Source organism: Thunnus thynnus, chromosome 13, assembly GCF_963924715.1.
Source record: "Thunnus thynnus chromosome 13, fThuThy2.1, whole genome shotgun sequence".
NCBI lineage: Eukaryota > Metazoa > Chordata > Actinopteri > Scombriformes > Scombridae > Thunnus > Thunnus thynnus.
Genome location: NC_089529.1, coordinates 15147529 through 15159037, shown reverse-complemented (window position 1 = coordinate 15159037; position 11509 = coordinate 15147529). Strand labels below are relative to the sequence as shown.

The 11509-nt window shown below is 38.0% G+C and overlaps 1 protein-coding gene across 1 annotated transcript; it reads left to right on the top strand.

Moving 5' to 3' along the window:
* The first annotated feature begins 327 nt into the window (after positions 1-327).
* ufm1 (ubiquitin-fold modifier 1) lies at positions 328-10250 on the top strand. Its single transcript, XM_067608223.1, has 6 exons — positions 328-428; positions 530-586; positions 3353-3410; positions 5642-5681; positions 7434-7466; positions 9797-10250. Coding segments are annotated over exons 1-6 (264 nt in total). The 5' UTR covers positions 328-426; the 3' UTR covers positions 9871-10250.
* Positions 10251-11509: the final 1259 nt, after the last annotated feature.

Here is an 11509-nt window from a genome sequence, read left to right as displayed (position 1 = left end):
CATTGATATCTCAAGCAGGTTTCAAATCTCTGACAATACATGCAGTAGAGGAAAAAGCAACTCTTCTGTTAGGAAAATAACAAAAAAGTGGTAAACTTTAAATTTACCCAGGAGGAGTGCCCATGGATGTTTGGGTGCCAAGAAAATGTTAGTGCGCCCTACCGTTGTCATTTACGGCAAACGGTAGTCGCTCGGGATGAATGCCTGTCAGTTATTAGTACAAATTGTACCTTCATTTTTAACACTACCCACGATGTTTTAATGAAAAAATATGCATTTCGAAAAAATAATAAAACCCTGCTAAAAACATTAATATACACAGATATGTATCAAAAACAGGACTGGAGGGATGACGTGTATGTATGGGTCCTTCGGACTTCCGGGTGTGTATAAACAGATCGTGAACGGAGTCGCCTCGCCCAAAAGATGTGAGTTTCTGCTTTGTTTTGTGTCATTTTTACTTGAAAACATTTCACGCTTATTATTTAGCATCAAGGTGCTAATAACGGTCCTTCGTCCTCTTCACTAGGTCTAAAGTAACGTTTAAAATCACCCTGACGTCGGACCCCCGGCTGCCGTACAAAGTGTGAGTACACTGACAGCTCAGCAATCACAGCACTGAATCTATGTTGGGTATTTTAACTTATCTATAACACTGATTTTACCTGAACATTACGGCAGGTTTCAGTGTTTTACGCTGTTGTGGAAACATGAGATGATGTGTTTAACTTGAGCTACATGAATGTGGTCATTGAGAAAACATCTGTCAGTGTAAAACTGATTCCCATGGTGGCACCGAAAGCACCAGCTAACAGTACTGACTCCATTTAACTTCTGCTTTAGACATTTTATATATGAAGTTAGTTTTGCAGCGTTTTGTGAGTTCTACTGAAACGAAATTGACCTGACAGCCAACCATCTCCTCTTAAGGGGTGTCATCAATGAAAAGAATGAGCTTATTTATCTGTGTGTCAACTTTGTGACCTGTGACAAAACCACAACCACAAGGGGAGAAAATTGCTAAATATACTGTGCACCTTGTACATGTACCCTGCTAGACAGACTGAGCAACACAGTTTTTGGTGACACCATACTGGTGTTCAAAAACACTGGCAGCAGTAAACTGAATGGAGAGTCATAATCTGAGTATGGATAAGCAAAGGCATATGGTTTTCCACTCAAAAATAAAAAATATACAAATTACATATACTCCCTCTCATTTATTGAGTTCTCCAGAATCTATAATGTGCAAGTATTTTTCACCTCAGAAATTGTGTATTAATAGTGTACCGTATGTGCACTAGTGTCTCCGTGGCACATTGCAGTTCCATACCGGACCACAATTTGTTTCCAAGTTAGTCGTGATGTTGCAAATCATACTCATACATACACGTATTAAACTTAGATTTAAGGTGAGCACAGAGCAACTTTCCCACTTCAGCAGATGAATGTGAAAACAGTCTTCTAGTGAGGTAATAATGAACAAGACTAGATGCACCGATCGATGGGCCATTGATTGAAATCAGCCGGTTTTCAGCTAGTCGGCCATGACCGGTGACTGGCTTTGATGAGCCTCATGTATCCGATTTTGCTGGTCATATTTTCTGCACAGAGCCGCACTACGGTTCATGTCGCGCACTCAACAGCAGCTGCAGCACAGACAGTACAGCCACACACACACACACACAACATGTTGTTGGTGTGGAAGTTCTTCAGCGTGAGTGAAGACACAAAGCTTTTGTAAAACCTTTAAGTCCAAATAAGCTGCGGGAGAACAACCTTGAAAACATGTGGAACAACTAACTTAATCAGACACTTGAAAAATCATCACCCTGGTGAACATGCCCAATTTCAAGAGGAAAAATGTAAGTTATTTAAATAGTTAATTAACATACAATTGAATTTCAATATTTAATTAAAGAAAAGTTACAAAAATGTTTGTGTATCCTGTCAGTTATAGTTCTTAGAAAGAAAAACTTTTTTTCTCATTAAATTCTTATAAGGACAGAAAATTGGCAAAAATCGGAATCGGCAGGTCAGACATTTAAAAAATCAGAATCGGCCAAGAAAATTGCAATCGCTCCATCTCTAAAGAAGACATTTATAAGTGTAGGGGGACTTTAAGGCTCCAGTTACTGTTAGATAAAATTACATTTTTGATAGCTTCAACTGTATTCCAAGTGATTTTACTTATAAAGTTCATAAAAAGAATTGCTTAAGTAGTTGATATTCTTACTATTCACTTCTAGCTAGAGCAGTGTGTACCGTATATCATCCTAGGAAGTGGAGTCCCTATCTAATTATAACCTTTTGTACAGTGTGAAGAGACTGTCGCATTAAAACTTTCTTTTCAAAATCCAACAATTTAGAAATTAACTGGCAAGTCATTCATTAACAGAAGTGCCTCTTGAACTTAATCTTTTATGAGCGACTGAACAATTCATCGTACTGTTCCTGAAGCCACTGTGACTTCAGTAAAATATCACATTTTTGCAGGGATCTGTCTACTGCTGCTTTTTTAAGCATTTGACCAGGAGTTGATTCTCTAATGACGTTGGACAAAGCCCTGCTGAAGCTGTTAGAGTATTAGCATGAATAGAGGGATAATGATAGTAAATGAAGCATTACATCAGTTCTGTTAGTGGACTGAATTCAAGAACACTATTAGTAGTTATATTCATCCCACTTTTATCATCATTAATCACATTCAAACAATCTCCAATCACTCTCAGTTAGGGCAACGTGGTGGTCTTTATAATCTGACAAGCTTTCACTCAGTCATAATGCAGAAGCTGCAGCTTATGCCTTTCTCCTCTCTCAGCTTCTTGCTGCTGTACTGACTGTGTCGATTGATTTTGCCCTTCACCACATCAGCTACTCATGTATCGCAGCAAAATATGTTGGTTTCTATTTTTTATAGCCCTTGGGGAGGGTTTCAACTCCCTGCTGAAAACTGTACTGTTGGATTCATTGGAGAAGCATCCAACTGAAAGCGTATAACCATTTGCACCATAAATGGTCTTATGTTCTCTGACTGAAATGACTCTGACAAAAGTAATGTTACACTCAATTGAGCCCTGTAAGGAAATGCTCTTTTTGTTCTCCTCCTTTCCATGGAAGTCAAAATAAATAGTCATCTACAGTATTGCACCTCTGGAGCTGTTAAGGCTTTAAAACAGTAAAGCAGCCCGTCTACTTGATGGTCGAAACTCAGGTCAATCTCTTGAGAGATGATATCAAAGCATGTGGCAATCCTGCTTTGAAAAGTAAACAGTAATACACAGGTAGTGAAATTAAGGCTGGAATTTTATGGCGTTTTAAAAATCCTGTTTGATTTATTGTTTTCCCACAGACTAAGTGTTCCAGAGAGCACACCGTTCACAGCAGTTTTGAAGTTTGCAGCTGAGGAGGTAAGATTACTGTTTGTTCTCTACGATAAATATCTTTTTACCAAGAAGGTGTGAGAATTAGAAATGAGTAGAAAACCTAACCATAGTCCAACTCTTTAATATAGTGGGACGGCACTAGGTATTGACTGAAATAACCCAGTATGAAGTAGTATCAACACTCCTCCAGTCAAACTATACCTGCATTCGATCCTTTTTGTACCCAGATCTAGAAAAAAAAAAGACTATTTATATGGTTTTGCTTGCAGCCAATCACCGCAAGCATTCTTCAATTTAATACAACATGATTGGCCAACTACCGCAGCAGCTACAACCCATACAGTCTGTGGTAATAATACTTCATAATACAGTTTTGCACAGTTATTTAGTAAATGTTTCAAATCATTGAACGCTTTCAAAATGTATTTGTGTGAAAATCATTTGGATGGGGAGGAGTGGTGGCATTTTACACAACCGAATGCTTCCATCCACATGATGAGTATCAAATGAAGTAGAAAAAAAAAGGTATGGAATGAAGTACTCTAGTGTTTCCCCTATAATAGTACACGCCTGGCGGGCTGCCAGGCCAACGAAAACCCCCGCCAGGCCAAAAATATTTTTTTTAAATGCCAAAAATAACGCCAAATAACCATTCATTCAGAAATCAATAGCGTTTGGGAGCATTTTTCTTCTTTTTGATTCCCTTTTCATGTTTGAAGTTTGCTTATTAGGGATATCTGTTATCAACAACCTTTACTAAAGTGAAATTAAGTCTTGCTCTTATAAGTGTTACAGACACAGGACATGTTTCATCCACATTTTTCAGTCGTCCGTCTCATGTGTCTAACAGAAAATATATGCATTTATTGAATCAATACAGCTGCCTACACTTATGCTTTATGGGCATAACCTTGACCCCAAATCCTCTTCTATGGCTTCAAGTCTACAACTAGAAATATCGTGTGTCGGGCTCTGAGCAGCGCTAACAAAACACTGGTGACGACACATCAGTTCTGTGGCTGAACTGCTGCTGATGTGCTGCTTTCACTATGTGTAGAAAGGGTGGTAATTTGCTTCTGTTACAAACCTCCATACTCCTAGACCATACACAAATTAGTCTTGGCTGCTCCTTGAAGCCAACAGAGATAGCCCACTGAGTTGGATCATGTATATCATTTCTTAAAAAGGAAAAGCGTTTGAAAGTAGACTCTTTTACACATAATCAGTGTGGGGATACTGTTAATTTGTTAAAGTCTCTCTTGCCAAAGTGGTTTGTAGAATTAAGTGAGAATTAAGATTAGCCAGTGCCAGTTTTTATTTTGAGCTGCAGCAGCTCAAAATAAACAGAGAAAGAGAGAGAAATGCCAAGATGAGTTTACACATGACGAAAACTTCTTCTCTCCCAAAAGATAGAAAAGAAAAAAGAATTTAATAATTAACAAACGGGGAATAATTCAAAGTCAGTTTATAAGTTATATTTTATCCACCAATCCTATTCTATATCTAACAAAACTCCATCAACGCCCATTCATTCCTGATCTAAACTTTTTAACTTTATTTGAGTTGCTTGCACTACCTGGCAGTAGTTTGGTGAGCAGCAGTTCAGTTCAACCTTATCTCCCCAGTGACAGACTGCTCCCTCCATCCTCTCACTGCAAATCCCACCAGCCCACATCCCCCTTCTGTCTAACACAGAAGTAGGACATGTATTGTGACCATGCTGAGTGATTTTCTTCCAGAAATTCAAGCGTGGCTATCTTTCCCTCAGGCGCTCTCATAACTGTTTGTATGAGTGTGTGTGTGTGTTTGTGTGTAAGTGCAGGCGTACGGGCTTGAATCTGTGTGAAAAGACAAACACACGTGTCTGACAAGCGTAAAAGTTGGCAGACAAAAAAGACTGAAAACAAAACACACTACACAGCATTCTCTTTTTGCTGGTTTCGCCAAGTTTGTTTCCGAAGACGCCCGTAACTGCAGCTCCTGTTTTGAAGTTGTCATAAAGTCTCAGAATCACACATATATACTTGAAGTGTGCTGACTCAGTGGATAAAGTTATTTTTTCTTGATGATTTATTCACACTGTCTTCAGGCCAAATGTAATTGGGTAGCAACATGTCCCTGATTTATTTAGGCTAACCAAAATATTTTAGTGCTGCTGAAATCCCTGAAAAACTTAAATGGTTGCTTCTTTTGTAAAGTTTCACTAATGGGGATTTGAGTTTGATCATTTTTCTCTGCTTCATTTTCTTCAACAGTTCAAAGTGCCATCAGCAACCAGTGCAATTATAACAAATGGTGAGTCTGGGGAAAAGTCTTTTGACTAAGCATTTTTCTTTGTCTCTTTAACAAGCTACTGCAAGTGCAAAAGTGACATGTTTACAAGTGTGACAGTTAAAAGAAAACCATCTTTCTTCAGAGAGAGTCTAATTTGTTTGGAAACTTCAACAGCAAGCTGGGAGGGAAAGTATGTGATTTTGGGAGAGTTTGAATAAAGTCAGGGGCCGCTCACTGCAATCTTTGAGCTGCAGTGTGATGCTGGAAATAAGCTAAAGAATGAAATACTGAAGTCAGATAATAATCATAGTAATCACTGAAAGATCTTCCAGCAAGCCTATAAACTATCACTTTAAAATATAGTCCTCTTCCTTTTTGCATAACTGTGTCCTGAAAGTCAAAATGAGCTACAGTGTGTCTGAAATATATGGAAGTAACTACAGAAATTTATAAAATACAGTATATTTGGCCTGGAGAAAAAAAAAAAGCTATTTTGCCCCTTTTTTCATAGATTTGAGAAAAAAAACTAAAAAGTTTCCTTGACATAAACTTTCCACAAGGTTGTCAGAAAGGTTTTTCACTGCAAAATCTTCAGATATCAGGCTCTTTCAATACAGTCTCAAAGACGTTTTAGGGCATAATATCCGTCACAGTGCACAAGCACTACATGAACTGCAAGGTGAACTTACTGATGTAATTTGAGTCCATCTCCTAAAAGGATTCAAAGGAAAAAAAACAAATTGCAATGCGTCTTTCACTGCAAACTTCCACAAGATGCTGCAATTTTGAAGTCACAGAGTACAAGCAGGATCGTGTGGTCATTACTTACATTGACTGCAAGTAATGGCAGCCTGTTTCAGCTACTAAGTCTGCTTTTAAGGGGCATTAAGTAATCTGTGACCCTATTGATCTGCCACTTATCTCGGCTCCTTGAGTTGTTTTTCTTTTCCATATTAGAGATGAGTAAACTAGCTAATTAGAGCCTTGATAAAACAGAAATAGTATCTAAAGATTGTTAGATGTTTGAATTGCCAATTAAGCATTGGCGCTAAAATTAAGCTGCATTCAAGCTGTTTGGAGTTGCAGAATTGGTTTCTACCAACTACCCAACAGATGTATGTCTAAAATAACCTGAGCCTGCAACATGAAAAAAAATATTCAGCTGGATTCATTAAGGCACAGAACACATGTAACCACACAGATAGTAATCACTGGAACAAATTCAACTGTCTCTGTGGCTGTTCGAAGGAAAATTGTCGGCTTATTTGTTGTTTCCCAACAAATTAATCTGCGCTGTGACAGTCGCATTAAAACCGATGATGTTTTTGTTTACCACTGCTCTGTACTGACAGTTTTAAGCAGTTTAGAAAAAGAAATTAAGAGAAAATTCACAATCAAACATTCAAATACATGATACAAGGTAGCTCCGTCATATAGAGATGATACTTTTAGGCAGTTGTTTGGAAGTACTGGACATGTTAGAGTTGCCAAATAGCGTTGGAATGAGATTTGGGTCAAAATGGCTGAGATATAACTGCCATGTCTAATATGACTTTCAGTTTAGCAGTGCAGAATTAATGACTGCTCTGTTATTATTCCGGATAGAATTGCATGCTGCGGAGACACGCTCTCATTGTTATTGCCTAGTGCAACATCATTACGGGTGAACTGGCAACAATGTAAATTATCTCATTTCTGTGCTACTCATTTGCATTGATAGTCTTCTTGGTTTACATTTTGTTTCTTTTTTTGCCTTTCATTGTTGTCCTGCAGATGGAATAGGAATCAACCCTGCCCAGACAGCAGGTGAGTTCTGATGTTGTTTTGGAGCCTGTGCCTTTAGATAATCTTTGAAAAGCTACTTTTCTCCAAAGATAACTAACATTTTGGTATTATATCTCCACAAAAGCTACTCTAGATGGTGTAAGATGTTTTTCTTTTCATTCTATTGTAATAAGGTTCTTAGAAGCATAATCAACCTCTGGGCTTTATTTTAAGCGCTTTGCCTCTTGTCAGTGTGCTTTCATCATAGCATTAATACCAAACTTGAATAAAGCGTGTTTCATAATGCACTTTGGTAATGCTGGTGGCATTGTGTTTGATATTCTAAAAGATTAGCTTGATAAAGCACCCAGAGGCAGCGACTTCTGTTGGTGGTTCCACAAAGACAACTAACGAATATAAAGCTCAATGAAAAGCCTTACTTGAGGTAACAAAACAAATCGATAAAGGATCAAGCAGTTCCAGCTAATATAATAATGGTTATTCAATTTGGGTTTTGAAAAATCAGGTTAAAGTGGTATTCATGGATGTAAAAGACAGGCCGAAATGTCAAGCAGGGATCATCGGTTCAGATGTGTGTGATACATACAGAAGAACCATTAAATAATGAAAACTATCAACCATATCAGCTTGGCAAAATATTGCAGATCACTGACTCTGAGATGGGAAGAAGTGAAAACCACTTAAAGGATTTCGTCTTGTCTGCTCAGGCTTGTAACTGTGACATCCTGAATAAGACTCTGCCTCATGACTGTTGCCACATGTCACCTGTCTCTCATCTTTTCTCTCTCTACACCCTTAATTGTCTAAGTTGAAATGCCAGAAATAATCTTTTTAGAAGGGCAGGGAAGACTCATGACTCATGATGTTTCTCTGAAAAGGAGTTGTTGAAAATCCTTATTTGTAGAGTAACTATGCCCAATCTTTCCCCAACCCAAAGGTGATGTAATATTGCACTGTAGCGCAAGGTTATGTCACCATATTGCCGTTGAGTGTGTTCAGAACTGCATCTGATTTTAAAATATTACACCCCGCACAGCATTGGCTTAAAAGGAACTGATTATATTTGGATGAATGATAAGTTGAGAAGTGTGGTGAAATTAAGTGGCTGGTGCACAGTGGCGTTGAAGTTAAGGCAAACCCATATAAGCCCCGTCTGAAATGATGTGTTTCCCTGGTAACTTGACTTTAATTAAACCTGCTTAGTGGAACTGAATTCCCTAAAAATAAGCCTGAGTTACTTAGATCCGCCTAACTTAACTGAGGTGTCTGTGTTTGAACAGTTTCTTTCATATAAATGGTGTTTTAGTGATTCATGAATATAGATGCAGTGCCTGAAGAAAGCAGTACTTAATGTTAAATTAAAAACTGACCTCCGACCGGAGGCCAGTTACAGGCACCAGGCTGTTTAGTCAGAATTCACTTGACTTCAGATTCCCACATTATTGCAGAGCCCTGGTGAAGCACTGAGTCAGCCTCCTTGGTGTTTCCCTGAGGTTCATACTTAACGTGTAGCCCACCTCTCTTTATGTAAGTCATTATTCTCAACAAAGGTTATGGATGACTGGGTTTTCTGCATAGAGCAGGATAAGGCAATGTCTGCTTTGACAAGAGGGCAATATCATAGAAAGGAACATTTGGTGGGCATTCACAGCAGCTGTTTATCTGCGTAACATTCATGCTTTGTGCTGCCAAGAATAGCCGCAGTTCAGACACCTCTGTCAGATTGTCTTTTTTTTCACCCACTGCAGCCTTTCTGCTTCATGTTCACAGGATTGAGTACACGCTAGAAATCGATCGGATGTAATTTTACCACCTCTTTTTCTTCACACATCTTTATAAGACCAATATCATCTTTTTTTTTCTCCGCCATAACTACAGTGCACTTACACTAATGGTTTTAGAAATTATGTGATCTCAGCTTGAAGACTGGTTGAATGAATGAATGACTCTATCTGTGAGTCCATAATGAAAAATTATAAATTATTCAAATGAACTTTCTGTATGTGGACTCAATAAAACTCACGTGATGTGGCTATAAGGACAAATGATCTTAAAATTAGGCATCAAGAAATTAACCTTTAATCTTTACAGTTAGTACAAATATCTTAGTAACTACCCAACCTGTGCAACTTTGTAAATGAATCTATGATTTAGATTTAGAGATAGCATTTTCTAGCTAATCAGATACAGTTATACTATACATTTTGTTTCTTTTAAGAAAACAAGTCCAAGTTTCTCTTCCAGCTGGCAATGTTGTTTGCAGTGTATGAGCTTTACTGACTGTAAAACGTCCTATTAAAGAGCACCGATTATAAACTGTCATCTTTATGGGGCTCTGTGCTGTGTTGCAGGGAACGTGTTTCTTAAACACGGCTCAGAGCTTCGCATCATTCCCAGAGACAGAGTGGGAGGACAAGGAGACTGATGCTGCTTTTCCTTGTTGACGGCATAATGACTCACCCAGCAGAATTCACATAACACTTGAGACCCAGGAAACACCCTGGCGTGTGTCATATTTATTCTCTGGCCCACAACTGACAGTGACAGAGTATATATATTTAAACAGATGATGACATGCACACACAACTGCATGCACCCTGCTTCTTCATTTTCAGTCAAGGTTTTTTTTTTTTTCTGTAGTATAGTTGTATCAAACAATTGGAGTGACATCAATAATAATAGAGATACTGAGTAATTAATATTCACAAATACAGCAGCTGCAACCCAAGACTAGCTTAACATCACAAACAGTTCTAGCTTTTGTATCTTTGTAAATGACAATAAACAGTATAACTCTCAATGACACATGCCTGTTTTGAAGTGTTTACTTTTGTCTTAATTAGCATTGTGAATATGGTCATGTTTTTTAAAAATGTGATACATGCTTTTAAGGACCATTATTGTTTTATTAAGTGGCTATAGATGCAGGTAAATTGTCTGTTCATATTAAATACTCTTTTTTTATGTCAGGCACCTGTTGTCAGACAAGTATTCGTCATACATGATAATTGAACTATGGATCTGTACTGAACTTGTATCATGGACCAGCTTCCATAACTAGAGGAACATACTGTACCTACAGATAAGAATGTTTTGGATAACGTGATGAAACGTGATTGTTCATGTGTCAAACTGTGCAGGCACATGGATCTTTGCTGCCCTCTGTCAGGTTGTATTTTAATGTCAGTTTGTGCTCACCCAAATTCCTTGCATCTGTATTCTAAACCATGTATTACTACCCATCTGAAGACAATAAATATAAAAAAAAGATTACACTGAGTAATCTAAATGTTTTAACATGCAGTGCTAGGTTAGTTAGGAGATCAGGAGCAGGTGGTGAGAAAACAGGACAGGCATCCAAAAAGCTTTGATTAAAAAGCAGGAGCCTCAGAATGTGTCACAATAGCTATCACTGAGGTGAGGTTCATCCAACCCCAATAACTCTGGTTTTCATCTGGGAAATAAATTATTTGATTGCAGTCTTTTCATTGTGTTTTCTTTAGCTGCAGGCAATTTGAAAAATCTGTGGATTGAAAATGTGCCTTTTATTTGAAGTCTCCAGACTGTTCCCATCCAAAAAATGGCATCATGACTAATAGGTAAAGCTTGCTCTGAAATTTGCCTTATCATTTCTCTGACTGATTAATGAGGAGAATCAGTTTATTATCTCCTTCACATCCGTCATTATCATCTGAGAAGGTCTGAATCATTTGTTTCCGAATTGGTTCTCTTACTTCATGTTGGAAAAACCAAACAATACACACTCGGTAAAGAAAGAATATGCATGAGAGAATAATGAAGCACGCATACTATAATACACAAAAAAAAGCACACAGTTGTGTCTCACCATCCATTAGGATGCAGACTCCGATGGGGTGAAGGGGGATGGCAGGAGGGGCATCACAAATGGATTTTCTCATTTATTTTAATTAAAGTCACTGCTGGGCACATTCACCAGAAATTTAATTCTGAGATGGGAAAAGACCACAGAGTACCCTGGACACTGAAGATCTGTTGCAGTCTTGGCCTTGGTGCTCAAAAAATGCTATATATTACTGCAGTTT